Here is a 14,756-nt window from a genome sequence, read left to right as displayed (position 1 = left end):
CTTGCTTTATTCATGTGCATCTATGAATTTTTTTTTTAATAACAGCTTTCTGTTTTCTGCTTTTTTTTTCCCAGACAAAGTCTTGCTCTTGTCACCCAGGCTAGAGTGTAATGGCATGATCTTGGCTCACTGCAACCTCTGCCTTCTGGGTTCAAGTGATTCTCCTGCCTCAGCCTCCCAAGTAGCTGGGATTACAGGTGCCCACCACCATGCCCGGCTAATTTTTGTTATTTTTATTAGAGATAGGGTTTCGCCATGTTGGCCAGGCTGGTCTCAAACTCCTGACCTCATGATCCACCCACCTCGGCCTCCCAAAGTACTGGGATTACAGACATGAGCCATCGCACCCAGCCTGCTTTTTTCTTAGTAAATATTCTTTGAAGTGCACACAGGATGCCCAAGGCTACTACTTAGATGCCTGTATCGCATGTCTACTGATACTCAGATGTCCAAGCGTTCAAGAACATGTCAAGAGACTTGACTGTTGCAGGAGCAAATGTAAATTAAAAATAAGAAGCTTTATCATCTTACCTGAAAATAAGAAAGGACATTTTGTTCATCTCTCTCTTTTCTTAAAGCATTTAGATTATATGTAGATATTTTTCTCTGCTTTTTGGAAATATATGTGAATTATGGTAACAGCTAAATAAACTTTATTTCATTCTTTTTGACTCAGGATTGTCTTTCTCTAGGACCTCAGAACCATTGCTTTGATTTTGCTTTGGCAAAGGTTTTTTTTTTTCACTTTTAGTCTTTTAAAGTAGACGTAGATTTATTTACATTAAAGCTCCTTTTAAGAGCACATGAAAGTTGAGCACAAAGGTGGGATTAAATTTAGCAATACATAATAATAAAGATTAAAAGATACAGAGTAAGTTCCTTTGAAGAAAACTGATTTTTCAAGGTAATTATCTAATATTTGCAATCTGAAGTACTTAAACTGCAAAAAGAAAAATAGTTTAGTGTATAAAAGAACAGTGGAGTCTGTAGTTGTACTTTGGTTTCTGTTTATTTCACAGCAATTAGCATTGTTATGTATAGTGTTGTAAAGAACTTGCATTCATATACATTAAACGGCATTTCCTATAGTAGTATAAATATAAAGACACAATATTTACATTGAATGAATTAGTCATTTTAATTATTGTATTTTATACTTCAAAATATAAAGTGTTTTAACTGAATTATGGTTACAGACAATTTTAAATTATTTATACTTAGATATTTACATCTAGTATCCAAAGAAAATTTACGATAAAATTGTTACGGTAGATTAATATCTAAAAGCATGATTTTATTGACTGTCATTTGACTAAATGTGAATGCTACTATTTCAGGAAAAATAAACATGATGGGAGATGTGACCACCTGAAAACAATAATGGCTCTTAAGTTAGCTATGTTGCAAGCTCTAATATATTTCACTATATAAACAAAGGTTCCAATTCTTCATCAAAAAGTGCTGGTGGAAATTGTCAGATGTATTTCAATATGAATCCCTCATTTAATGGCTAGATGAGAGAAACCTTATAAAATTCTGCTGAGAATATGCCCCCCGTTTTCATAATGCTCATGTTTGTCATGCTGAGAGTAGCTGTGTACTTGGGTGTTTAGAGAGAAATTCCTTTTAGGGGAATATTTTCTGGCGAACTTGATAAATCTTTTATCTAATCTGATTTTTTTCTAAAGAAGCATTTAATTTATTTTTCTCTCAATGTAATCTTACTCAGATGGAGAGCTGTTTTTCTCTCCATTGCTTTGGGTGTCTATTTCAGAAGCCCGATTAGTATCCCATGGTGTGTGTGAATGAGGTGGGCTGTCACAGTGAGAACTCTTGAAGCTGTCACTGTCCAGACTCATGCTGGAAATCCAGCGGTGTTTTTTCCATGTCACCACTATAAATAGAAACTGAGGCTGAAACACTGCTCCCATTTCCATTATTGTGAAGGTGCAATTCTACCCAGGAGGCCTGCAGGCTCTCCTCCTCAGCTCAGGCTTCACTCTGATGTGGCACTGGAGTGCTGCTGTGGCATTGGGGTTCACCTAAAATGTGAGCTGCCAGCGGTGAGCCCTGTGCTCTGCCTCAGTGGTAGATAGGAATCAAGGAAGGACATGAGCCATCAGGAGAGGGCAAGCAGGGTGCTGTAGCCCAGTGCTCAGGGAGTAGAGAGCCATTGCTTTAAAATGTAAATAGCCAAAAGAGAGCACAATATTCAACCATTTCTGCAGGAGAGTGAGAACCTGCCTTCAGCAGACACCTGGCTTCAAGTTGCAAAATTACCTTCTGTCATGAAGATGTAAAAAGTTTATTTTGTCATTAAATATAACCAAAAAGCAATACAGATGGCCTTCCCAATCTCCAGGTGAATTTAGGATGAACTATGTATGATATGGTGCTGGAAATTCCTCTACTTGTGAACTAATTACAGCGGCCATCCTTTTGTCTTTGCAGTCTCTTAAGCAGATTGACTGTGATGCTTGTCACATTCTGGTTTAATTGTGTAATAAAACAGTTTTTTTCTGTTCTTTCATTGTGGAGTTTCTCTGGGGCTGGAGAAAATTTCTTTTTAATTATAGTCTGAAACACTGTCTAGAATTAACAGACAAAATATAAAAATATAAGGTGCCAACAAAGAGAAACCTTTTCCTCTCAGGCTCTTCCAATCAACTCCCAATAGTGCTGCAAAGTGCATGCTGTCCCCTAAATATGCAGGCAGAATTGTGTCTCTGCCTATTTGGTATCTAGAGTCCTCTACAGTTATTTCTAGAGAGCTACATCAGATTTCTATAAACTTCACAGGGCACCAATCAACCACTTTACCTCTTTCAATGACTCTTGTATCTTCAGATCTGAAACCGATTCGTAGACCAGGGGCCTCAGAAACCCAATGAAAGTAACACGTGTGCATTGAGTAGACATGTAGACTTGAGAGTCTCCACTTTCCACTTTATTCTGTTGGTAAAATGCCCACAAATGTGCAGGTAACACCTTCTGCTACTCCACCCATCCAGGACCTAAATCTGCAGCTCCAAATTCTGAATCTAGGTCTTGAAATTTGGGAACAAAGGAAAACTTTTATCTGAGGAATGCAAGTCCTTCGGACTGAGAGACATTAAAATGAGAACACAATTATGTCTTTCTCCCCTCTTTGAACTTTGTATTTATCTACTGAAACTGTTCACTATTGCCATCAGTAGCTATAGTAGTGCCTAACTGAACACTATAACCCATACTCTAAACCCCTAATGATGTATATCCAATCAATAATCAATGCTATTTCTTTTTTTTTTTTTTTTTTTTTTTTGAGACGGAGTCTCACGCTGTTGCCCAGGCTGGAGTGCAGTGGCGCGATCTCGGCTCACTGCAAGCTCCGCCTCCCGGGTTCCAGCCATTCTCCTGCCTCAGCCTCCTGAGTAGCTGGGACTACAGGCGCCCGCCACCGCGCCCGGCTAATTTTTTGTATTTTTAGTAGAGACGGGGTTTCACTGTGGTCTCGATCTCCTGACCTTGTGATCCGCCCGCCTCGGCCTCCCAAAGTGCTGGGATTACAGGCTTGAGCCACCGCGCCCGGCAATCAATGCTATTTCTATAAATAAATACCGACAAACAGCTTTGTATCAGCCCACTCTCTGTCCCTCTCTTTTTTTTACAAATCTACTTGTAAGTGCTGCTAATCAAAGTGTAGATTCCAGGCAACTTGAAAGTGTCCTTCCAAGTTATAATCCTCAAGCTTTGCCCAAATAAATTCTCTACTTATATTCATGTTGCCTCAGCTTTTTCCTCTTAGGTAGACATATCATTTAGACTGTGCTAGAGCAGCCTCTGTGAGGGGATCTCTCCTTGTACTCTGCTTTCTGTAACACCCAAGGATGCCGAGCCGGGTTGATCCCACCTACAATTTGCAAGTAAGGTCTGGCCTCTGCCTGGGATTTACAAAAAAGGGATGGGCTTTAAATTGAGAATGTACAACAGGAGGCATTTTCTGCATGGTGAGATGTCAACATAGACCTCTCGTAACCCCTCCGCCCTTTAAAAGTGTGGCTCTTTGAGCTTTTCAGATCTTGTCCAGTGACCTGCTGCTATTATGTGAGAGGCTCCTAGTGTAAATAGAATCTGATGGCAGAATCTATAAGTCTAAACAAGCATTTTAGGAGTGAGGGATCAAGGCCACAATGTATCCAGAGCCATAACCACAACTATACCTACCTATAAATGTGAAACTGGAGTATTCTTGTCTTTCTTCTTATCTAAGAGTTTGCTAATCACGACAGGTAATTCAGGTTCTGGAGCTTGTCCAGGGCAGTTTCATTTTCTATTTAGAATCAGCCTGAGTCTCTCTTTCCTGGCTCATCATTGGGCCATCAGCCCAGAGTCACTGGGAATCCTCTCGCAATCATGTAGGCATCTTTGAGACATTTGAGGATGTTCAGAGCAGAACTGTGTTAGGCTGACAAGAGTGGTTGGTTAATTCTGCTTCTGTCTCAGTGTAAGAGAAATGAGTCATCCTGTGTTTGTTCCTCCCCTCATACAAGAGATGTCTTTGGTTGGCACCCAGATGAGAGTTGCTCCAGTTTTCTAGTACTTGGGTGAAAAATGAGGAGGAGGTCTGGAACTCAAACAGACACACTAATTGCTTCCATTTCATATGGCCATTAGAAAAATAGATGAAGCAGTCATGGTCTCTACCATTTATGAACTTTTAGTCTAGACTAGCAACTGCATAAATGGTTGAATTAAGCATTATATAATTGGTAGAATGAATAGATGTGTGCAGAAAGATTTTGGGCTTCTCTGGGGCCACGTTCTTTATATTGTTGTGACTTCTGATGTCATCACCTGAAGGGATATTTATAGATGGAGACGTTTTATTGTTATTTCTATTTCTTTTACCTTGCTAAGAATACATATTTGTCTTCTAATAAAATTACCCTAGAAATCTGTAAGAAATTTGTTTAAATTGCTTATAATTTATTATGTTATAAAATTGAGGGTGCAGTTATAAAAATTATACAAACTCTGGGATTTAAGTTTCTCTTAGGTAAGCTTAGGAAAAACAGAACTGGAAGTACCTTCAATGGCGTAGAGAGCAGAATTCGATATAGGGTCCCCTCCCTGCCCTAATTCTGTTCAGATCACCCTTTTGGGAGGCCTTATTTAGATCTGTCTCCACTCTGGAGCCTTGCCTTATAGAACTGATTAGAAGAGATCAGAGGTTTGGCTGGTGAATTCTCTTTTTTTTTTTTCTAGAGCTGGTGCTCATGCTTTCTTGAAACCCAAAAGCAGATAAATGAAAAAAAGTATATTTTAGGGTCTTAATTTTTAAATTTTCCATTAAAACTGGTGCTTGCAGAGGCATTCCATTTAGTAACTTGTTTTCTATTCCTGCAGATCCAGTAGTTGCTAGACAGGTTACAAAAAATTAAACATAAAACAATAAAAATGTCTCAAAACTACACTAAATTCTTTCCTTATCCCTCTCATCAGTCTGTATTTAGCTTTTATTCTATACAGTTTTTAAAGAAATTGATGACAAACAGAAGAAGAAATAAAAATGCCGGACCCTTTAAAAATTCCTAAATTTTGGGAATTATTAAATACTTAGTACCAGCTCCCTCGGTGTTATGAGGATTAAATCCAATAGTGTGTTATTCCTGTTATGCCCAGACTGTTTGTTCCCCAAAGAAGACCACCAGAGTCCAGAGTCAAAGCCAAGCGGCAAGGATCTTTACTACAAGTTCGAACCTGGTCCCTCCTTTACACAGTATACAAGAGGGCCCCGAACAATGTGAGCATTTGCTTTTTATAGCCCGAAAGTTGTAGGGGAACAAAGAAATTCTTTTGGCTCCTGCGCTTTCAGTAACCTTGAACGGCTGTCTCCTTATCGGAGACTTTCCAGGTGGTGTTTGTACTGGGCTCAGGGAGTTTGAGAGATATATGGTGGTGGGATGGGAGGATGGGATGTGTTTGTGCTAGGCTCAGGGAGTTTTGAGCCCGGGACTGAGGAATGTGCCCAGCTCCTTTCATTCCCCCCTTCTTTTCAGGTATCTTTAGAGCCAATCTTGGGTCTTATAAGTCTGATTCTGTTTCAGCATTTAGAGGTTGGTATTGGGCTCTGAGGACCATGAGTTGTACGGTGTCAAATCTCTCCCTAACAAATTGTAAAATTCTGTTAACAACACAAGGTCCTACGGTAAGCAGAAATAGTAGACTTAGCAGGGGTCCAAGGAAGGGGGCTAACAGAGAAAACATAGAGGAATTCTACCACTGGTCTGCAGCTGAAGCAAACTGCCGTGTTTTTACTTCAGTGCTTAACTTGCGTAACTGTTGGACCCGGTCCTCTACAAGTCCTGATTCATTTATGTAGAAACAACAGTCTTCTTTTAGAAATATACATGTACCACCTTTTTCTGCAGTGAGTAGGTCTAGGGCCCTCCGGTTTTGCAAGGTTACCTGAGCTAGGGACGTGAGCTGCCGCTGAAGGGAGGCAAGGGACTCAGCCGACTCCTCCATAGCAACGGCAAATTGTTGGTATAACTTGTTACTTTCTATGAGGGTGTTACCTAGGGCTCCCCCCGCCAGTCCGGCCGCAATGAAGGATGCGGTGAGGGAGATTCCTGCAATGAGGGGGAGAAATATGGCTCGTGCAGGTCTTGGTCTAGGGTCTGGGTGAATAACAGCACTAGTCCAGTTACCGGTATACCCTAGGAACTCGCCAGCAGTTAGTAGAGTCAACCGGGGAACTAATGTGACAGGGAGACACAGTAGGTTATTAACAGAAGGACTAGGTAGGTTCTTAGATAAGGTTCCACTACACCAGAAGAATATGCCTGATGGAGCCCTTAAGGTGATATTAGGGGGCGTTGCAGTGATGCTGCAGAGGCTAGAATTGGTTCCTGAGAAACAGTAGGGAAACTTCTCCTGACTGGGGTTTAGGTATAGGGGCACGTTCAGGATAGGAGCATACGAGTGGTTTCGGAGGTTGTTAGCTTGGGCAAAGGTAGAGGGTCCCCATGGCAGAGGGACAGCTGTTAGCGGTGGACGCCCTAGAGTGGCGCACAGGAAGCAGCCAGACAGGCTATGAAGTCCTGTAAGGTTAGCAAGTTCTAGTCCTTCTTGTAATAACTTTAACCAGGAGAAAGGACGTAAGTCTTGTGTTAGTCTGTTTTCCTGTCGTTGGATATTCCCGTGGACCAGGGGCAGTACTTGCACTAGGCCTCGCCACAGATAGAGGTGACTGCTAGGCCATGTGGAGGAGGGGGAGTAGTATATAGCCCCATGTTGAGGTGTGGTCCAGCGGGAGTTCCAGGGGTCTCTAACTATCCATGTATATGGAAAGTCTCTATCCCGTCTACGATAGAAGGGCCATTTAGGGTCTAACTGTTTTCTCTCTCCCCAATAACGGGGTCTGTGGATGTTACAATAGTTATAAGGACAGCCAGCATTTTGGTGCCACCAATAGTGTTTACAATTGTATTTAGTCTGATCAAACTCAAAGCATATTATTGGTGTCATAGGTTTGACTATTTGAAAACCAGCAAAATTTAGTAGAATTGGGCTGTTGCACCCTGAGGAAGGGCAATCAGCACTGGCCAATAATTTTCCGGGCTTATGAGGTTGCCCAGGGTGGGTTCGGTTTTCATAAAGCCAGAATCTCCAGACAAAGGGATTATGAGCTGGTTTTGTGATTTCTCCAGCGGCCACTAGGGCGACTAACGTTAGGGTTAGACTACCTAACTGCATGTTTGCAGTGAGCTATGCTGCCGGCGCAGGGTGAGTTTTAAGGGGTTGTTCCTAGCTCTGTCCACAGTCCACGTGTCCGGTGCTTCAGCCGCCGCCGTGATTGGTCCCAGAAGATCGGAGGTTGGGTCCATTGGCTTGACGTGGGTGTAGTGGATCCACGATGCGATGCCTTCTACCTTCAGGGCGGTGGGTGTGGTTAGGAGTACCTGGAGTGGTCCTTTCCACCTGGGTTCTAGGGTCTCTTGTCGGTGTCGCTTGACCAGGACCCAGTCTCCCGGCTGGTACGGATGGGGTGTCGGCGGGGGACCGGTCTCATATAGTTCCTTCAGCTTGGGCCAGATTTCTTGATGAATTTTCTGCAAGGCTTGTAGGGAAAACAAGAGTTCAGAGACATTTTCTGTTTCGGACTTTAGCAGATCATCTTTTAGGCCGGGAACTAAGGGTGGGGGTCTGCCATACATAATTTCATAAGGAGTAAGGCCCAGTCTGTAAGGGGTGTTACGGGCCCGGAACAGAGCGTAGGGGAGAAGGACCACCCAATTAGCGCCAGTCTCCATAGTCAATTTAGTTAAGGTCTCTTTTAAGGTCCGATTCATTCTCTCTACCTGTCCTGAACTCTGGGGCCTGTAAGTGCAATGTAGTTTCCAATTTGCCCCAAGGATGGAAGCCAAATCCTGACTTACCTTAGCGACGAAGGCCGGCCCATTATCTGACCCTATCTGGACGGGGAAGCCATACCTGGGGAGGATATCTTCCAGGATTTTCTTTGCTACAACCTGAGCAGTCTCTTTCTTGGTGGGGAATGCTTCAGTCCACCCTGAGAAAGTATCTACAAAGACAAGTAAGTACCGATACCCGTATTTTCCTGGCTTTATCTCAGTAAAATCTACTTCCCAGTAGATACCGGGCCTGGTTCCCCTGAGCCTTGTTCCCATTGCAGCCTGGGATTGGGGGTAGGCGTTGTTAAGCTGGCAGACTTTGCAACTTGTCACGATGTTGCTGGCCATCTCGGCTGTATGTCTGAATTTGAGCTTAGAGCGTCTGATCAGGTCTATCATCCGCCGAGCACCCAGGTGGGTGGTTCGGTGGATGTGTTCTAACACTTGTTGTCCTAATTTTTCTGGTAGGATAGTTTGGTCATTAGTATCAGTCCACCACCCATTCTGGATCTGTTTCAGGGGAAGCTTGTCAATCCACTGGAGATCTTGTTCTGAATAATCAGGGAAATATGGCAAGTCCCGGGGGCCCGGGTCAGGGAGCTGGAGTGCAAGGAGTTGGCTGGGAGCCTTCGCCACCTTTCTTGCAGTTTGGTCCGCCAGAAAGTTGCCTTGAGCAGTTGGAGTAGTTAGTTTCTGATGCCCTGGGCAATGCACAATGGCTAACTTTTCTGGCCTCCATAGGGCTGTTAGCAGGGCTAGGATTTCTTGCTTGTTTTTTATTTCTTTTCCTTCAGCCGTCAGTAACCCCCGCTCCCTGTAAATGGCCCCATGTATATGCGCTGTTGCAAAAGCATATCGGCTGTCTGTATATACCGTCAGCTTTTTCCCCGCCCCTAAGGTAAGAGCTTGGGTGAGCGCTATCAATTCGGCCTTCTGGGCCGATGTCCCCGGGGGCAGGGGTTCCGCCCAGATTACCTTAGTCTCTGAAGTTACTGCCGCTCCAGCGTACCTCTGGCCCTGATGCATGAAGCTGCTCCCATCAGTGAACCAGACGAGGTCGGCGTCAGGAAGTGGGCGATCCTGCAGGTCTTCTCGAACTCCGTGCACCTGAGCTAGTATCTCGGTGCATTCGTGGAGTGGGGCGTCCAGGTCCGGGTTGGGCAGCAGCGAGGCAGGGTTTAAGGTCGTTGGGGGCAGGAAAGTTATCCTGAGAGGATTTAGTAGTAGTCCTTGGTAGTGGGTGAGTCGGGCGTTACTCATCCATCAATTAGGTGGCTGTTTGAGTACACCTTCGATGGCATGTGGGGTAACGACCCGCAATTCTTGCCCCATGACAAGCTTATCAGCATCCTGCACCATCAGAGCCGTGGCTGCAATCATTCGGAGACAAGGGGGCCACCCGGCAGCCACTGGGTCTAACTTCTTTGACAGGTAGGCAACTGGCCTCCGCCAGGGGCCTAAGTTTTGAGTTATTACTGCCTTGGCGATACCTTTATTTTCATCTACGTATAAGTGGAAGGGCTTGGTAACATCAGGTAGTCCCAGTGCAGGTGCGGAGAGTAGGGCAGTTTTAATCTGTTGGAAAGCCGACTCGGCTTCGTCTGTCCACTTAAATGGCTGCTGCCCCCGTGTTGCCTGATATAAGGGTTTAGCCAGTTCTGCGAACCCAAGTATCCATAGTCTGCAAAACCCCGCTGACCCCAGGAATTCCCTCACTTGTCGGGTGGATTGCGGCCTGGGGATCTGCAGAACAGTTTGTTTTCGGGCATCTGTTAACCAGCGCTGCCCTTCTTTAAGCAGGTATCTTAGGTGTGTTACCTCTGATTTACAGATTTGAGCTTTCTTTGCTGAGGCTCGGTATCCTAGATTTCCCAGAGCTTGTAAGAGACCTTTGGTCCCTTGGATGCAAGCTTCTTGGGTCTCAGCAGCAATCAGGAGGTCATCAACATACTGTAGTAAGGTTATTTCAGGGTGTTTGCGTCGGTACTCACCCAGGTCTTCATGGAGGGCCTCATCGAACAGGGTAGGAGAGTTTTTGAATCCTTGCGGCAGTCTGGTCCATGTCAGTTGGCCACTTATGCCTCTATCAGGGTCATTCCACTCGAAGGCGAAGAGCTTTTGGCTCTGAGGGGCTAAAGGCAAACTGAAGAAAGCATCTTTTAAATCTAAAACAGTGTACCATTGATGTTTAGGGTTTAGAGTGCTTAGGAGGGTATATGGGTTAGGCACAGTTGGATGTATGTCTACAACCCTCTTATTGATTTCTCTTAAGTCTTGTACAGGTCTGTATTCTCCACTATTAGGTTTTCGTACCGGCAACAATGGAGTATTCCAGGGTGAGTGACATGAGCAGAGGATTCCTTGGTCAAGGAGCCGGCGGATATGCGGGGCAATTCCTTTCTTGGCCTCTAGGGGCATCGGGTATTGGCGTACCCGCACGGGGTCTGCCCCAGGTTTAAGTTCAACAAATAAAGCAGGACGGTGTTTTGCTAGTCCTAAGCCCCCCGTTTCCGCCCAAGCTTCTGGATATTGCTGGAGCCAGGTTGCTATGTCCTGGTCAGGGACCGGTTGCTCCTGGTGGAGCCGGTACTCATCTTCTAGGGTTATAGTTAGGACGGACACGGGTTGATTGTGGGAGTTGGTCACGATGGGCCCCTCAGGGAGGAAATGGATCTGTGCTCCCATTTTAGTTAGCAGGTCTCTCCCTAATAGGGGACAGGGGCTCTCAGGGATAACCAGGAAAGAATGGGTTACATTCTTGGCTCCGAGATTTACTGTTCTTTGTGTTGTCCATGGGTATTTCTTAACTCCTGTGACCCCTTGTACCCACGAGGACTTGGAGGATAATTTTCCATTAGTTTTAACTAAGACTGAGTGCTGTGCTCCCGTATCGACCAAGAACTGGACCGGGGACCCCTCCACTTGCAAAGTTACCCTAGGTTCGGGGAGGGGATCCGAACCCCGTCTTCCCTAGTCTTCATCTTGAGTGGCTAGTACGGGTGTAGACCTAGGGGGTCCCTGTCCTCGTTGTTTCTTTTTGGGGCAGTCTCTTACCCAGTGGCCAGCCTCCTTGCAGTAGGCACATTGGTCTTTTTTCAGATTATCATGCCTGGGGGGCCGCCTGGGTTGGGTGTACTCTGGCTGTAGATGCTCTTTCTGTACTACTGCTGCCAGGACCTTGGTCATTTTTTCAGTGGCCTTAAATTGCCTTTCTTCTGGAGTATCTCTGTTATTGTAAACCCGCTGGGCTATCTGAAGGAGGTCCTGAATCCGCTTTCCTTCCAAGTCTTCTAATTTCTGGAGTTTTCTTTTAATATCTGGGGCTGCCTGATTTACGAATGACATTACAATAGCTGCCTGACTTCCTGGAGCCTCTGGATATATGGGGGTGTACTGTCTAAAAGCTTCCATTAATCTTTCTAAGTAGGTGGCTGGGCTCTCTGTCTTTTCTTGCAGAATAGAATATACTTTAGCCAAATTAGTGGGCTTGCGAGCAGCTGCCCGGAGACCTGCCATTAGAGTCTGGCGATAAAGGCGTAGCCGTCCCCTACCTTCTGCCGTGTTGTAGTCCCATGCCGGCCTGGTCAGAGGAAAGGTCGCGTTTATGAGGTCGGGGTTGGCAGTCGGTTGACCGTCGTCCCCCGGGACCAGCTTTCTAGCTTCTACCTGTATTCTCTCTCGCTCTTCCGTGGTAAACAAGATTCGGAGGAGCTGCTGACAATCGTCCCAAGTGGGCTGGTGGGTGAACATGACACTATCCAGTAAAGACAGTAAATCTTTGGGGTTGTCTGAAAACCGAGCACTCTGAGTCTTCCAGTTATACAGATCACTGGTGGAGAATGGCCAGTACTGGAGCCTGGGGATTCCTGTGTCATCTGGGGGTCCTATTTCCCGGAGGGGTAAAGCCACCGTGGAGTCAGGCGGCTGGGGGGGGCTAGTCCGCGAAGTGCACCCTCGCGTCCGCCCCGCCGGCCCCTCAAAGTTACTTTCCCTTTCAGCAGGCCCGTGAGTGGCGGCCGCCTCCTCTCCGCCTGCTCTCTCCCGCGACTCAGCCCGAGGGGCCGGGACCTGGGGCCCGGAGGGGTACGGAGGGGGTTCTGTGAACAGTGGGTCCCCGCTATCAGGTAGAACAGGATGGGAGGGGGCAGTTGGTTGCTTGGTTTTTAGTGGTCAAGCAACCAGTGCCTTAGAGGGTTCAGAGGCTAACTGGAAAGGGGACAGCCAAGGAGGCGGGTTTTCAACAAGGTCCTGCCATATGAGGATGTATGGGATTTGATCTAAGTGGCCCGCATGTCCAGGTAGGAAAATCTTGGATTTTACCCTAGTGATGACAGCAAGTCGGAAGGTCCCTTCGGGTGGCCACCCCACATCAAAGGCAGGCCACTCGGAGCGACACAGAGTAATTAGCTTTCCTTTCCTGATTTCCATACCAAGATCATGGCCCCTTGCTCTAACTTCTTTGAAATTATTTGTAAGGAGAGATAGAGGAGTACTCTGGGTATTGCCCATCCTGTAACGATTTGTAGTCCTTTCCTGTAAAGGAATGTGGGTTAGAATCCCAATAGAGGAAATCTGATCTGACTTATTACTGATAGCTAGCCGGGAGCGCGGCGCCGGAAGCCGGGAGCCCGGGGACCGGGGCCGGAAGTGTGGCGCCAGAAGCCGGGGAGCCCGGGGACCGGGGCCGGAAGTGTGGCGCCGGAAGCTGGGGAGCCCGGGGACCGGGGCCGGAAGCGCGCCAGAAGCCGGGAGCCCGGGGACCGGGGCCGGGAGCGCGCCGGAAGCCGGGAGCCCGGGGACCGGGGCCGGAAGTGTGGCGCCGGAAGCCGGGGAGCCCGGGGACTGGGGCCGGAAGCGCGCCGGAAGCCGGGAGCCCGGGGACCGGGCCGGGAGCGCGGCGCCGGAAGCCGGGGAGCCCAGGGACCGGGGCCGGAAGCGCGCCGGAAGCCGGGAGCCCGGGGACCGGGCCGGGAGCGCGGCGCCGGAAGCCGGGAGCCCCGGGACCGGGGTCAGATTCAGACTGCAAGCGCGCACCCGGGGACCGGGGTCAGATTCAGACTGCAAGCGCGCACCCAGGGACCGGGGTCAGATTCAGACTGCAAGCGCGCACCCGGGGACCGGGGTCAGATTCAGACTGCAAGCGCGCACCCGGGGACCGGGGTCAGATTCAGACTGCAAGCGCGCACCCGGGGACCGGGGTCAGATTCAGACTGCAAGCGCGCACCCGGGGACCGGGGTCAGATTCAGCTGTTGCCCGGATCGCGAACACGCTCCTGGCAACTCAGATCGCAATTTAAATCAGAAGAGAGCCAGGGGACGTCTCCCACCGGTCTCCACTGGCCATCCTATAGCGCGTCCGCCAGGACTGTGCCAGCCTCAGTTTCAGACCTCGCGAGTCACAGATTCAGATTCAGAACAGACACACAGACACAGACAGACAAACGGAGACGAGCCAGCTCACCTATCAGGAGATCGATCTCAGCAGATCCGTTGACCGGGGGTCTGGTGGGCTTGGGGAATCCCGGACGGGCCCCCAGATGTTATGCCCAGACTGTTTGTTCCCCAAAGAAGACCACCAGAGTTCAGAGTCAAAGCCAAGCGGCAAGGATCTTTACTACAAGTTCGAACCTGGTCCCTCCTTTACACAGTATACAAGAGGGCCCCGAACAATGTGAGCATTTGCTTTTTATAGCCCGAAAGTTGTAGGGGAACAAAGAAATTCTTTTGGCTCCTGCGCTTTCAGTAACCTTGAACGGCTGTCTCCTTATCGGAGACTTTCCAGGTGGTGTTTGTACTGGGCTCAGGGAGTTTGAGAGATATATGGTGGTGGGATGGGAGGATGGGATGTGTTTGTGCTAGGCTCAGGGAGTTTTGAGCCCGGGACTGAGGAATGTGCCCAGCTCCTTTCATTCCCAGCACAGTGCTCCGTAATTATTGCATTAGTACACGTTCACATGTTTATAAAATGCAGACTTCTTCAGATTTTGTTGTTTGTTCTGTAAACTTTAAAGAGCCAGTGAAGAATATGATCCTTCAGAATGGAGATGAGTTGTCTTCATTTGTCCTAGAAGTATTTGTGTTGTGAGAAGTGCTGAGTGTAAGCGACTCTGTCCTGTGCCTGCTTTCTCTAACTAATGCTAATCATGAACCCAGGGGAAGCAACATTATCACCGACTGGGAACTTGTTTAAAACACCCATTTTAAACCGCATCAAAACTATCAGAATTACAATACATAGAATGGGGCCAAAATTACCAAGTGATTTTTAAGCTCATTAAAGTTTGAGAGGCAATGCTTAGCTAAATGGTTATCAGCCCAGATTTCTTTCTTTCTTTTGTTTTCTGAAATGAAGTCTAG

General features: G+C 47.0%; 2 protein-coding genes and 1 pseudogene across 2 annotated transcripts in view; 1 reads left to right on the top strand and 2 right to left on the bottom strand.

The window, feature by feature from the left end:
• LOC105489694 (zinc finger protein 431-like) overlaps window positions 1-14,756 on the top strand; it is a 50,004-nt gene that overhangs the window by 17,677 nt on the left and 17,571 nt on the right. The gene's annotated exons all lie outside the window — the stretch shown is intronic.
• LOC105489716 (BCL2/adenovirus E1B 19 kDa protein-interacting protein 3-like) lies at window positions 1,354-9,779 on the bottom strand (annotated as a pseudogene).
• On the bottom strand, window positions 10,456-12,838 carry LOC139360490 (uncharacterized). Its single transcript, XM_071087865.1, has 3 exons — window positions 12,830-12,838; window positions 11,454-12,554; window positions 10,456-10,542 (listed from the first exon to the last, which is right to left on the bottom strand). Exons 1-3 carry the CDS (start codon window positions 12,836-12,838, stop codon window positions 10,492-10,494), a joined length of 1,161 nt encoding a protein of 386 aa, XP_070943966.1. The 3' UTR covers window positions 10,456-10,491.

This window comes from Macaca nemestrina, chromosome 20 (assembly GCF_043159975.1).
Source record: "Macaca nemestrina isolate mMacNem1 chromosome 20, mMacNem.hap1, whole genome shotgun sequence".
Taxonomy (NCBI): Eukaryota; Metazoa; Chordata; class Mammalia; order Primates; family Cercopithecidae; genus Macaca; species Macaca nemestrina.
The sequence above is the reverse complement of the archived record's forward strand: the minus strand, read 5'-3'. Positions and strand labels throughout refer to the sequence as shown.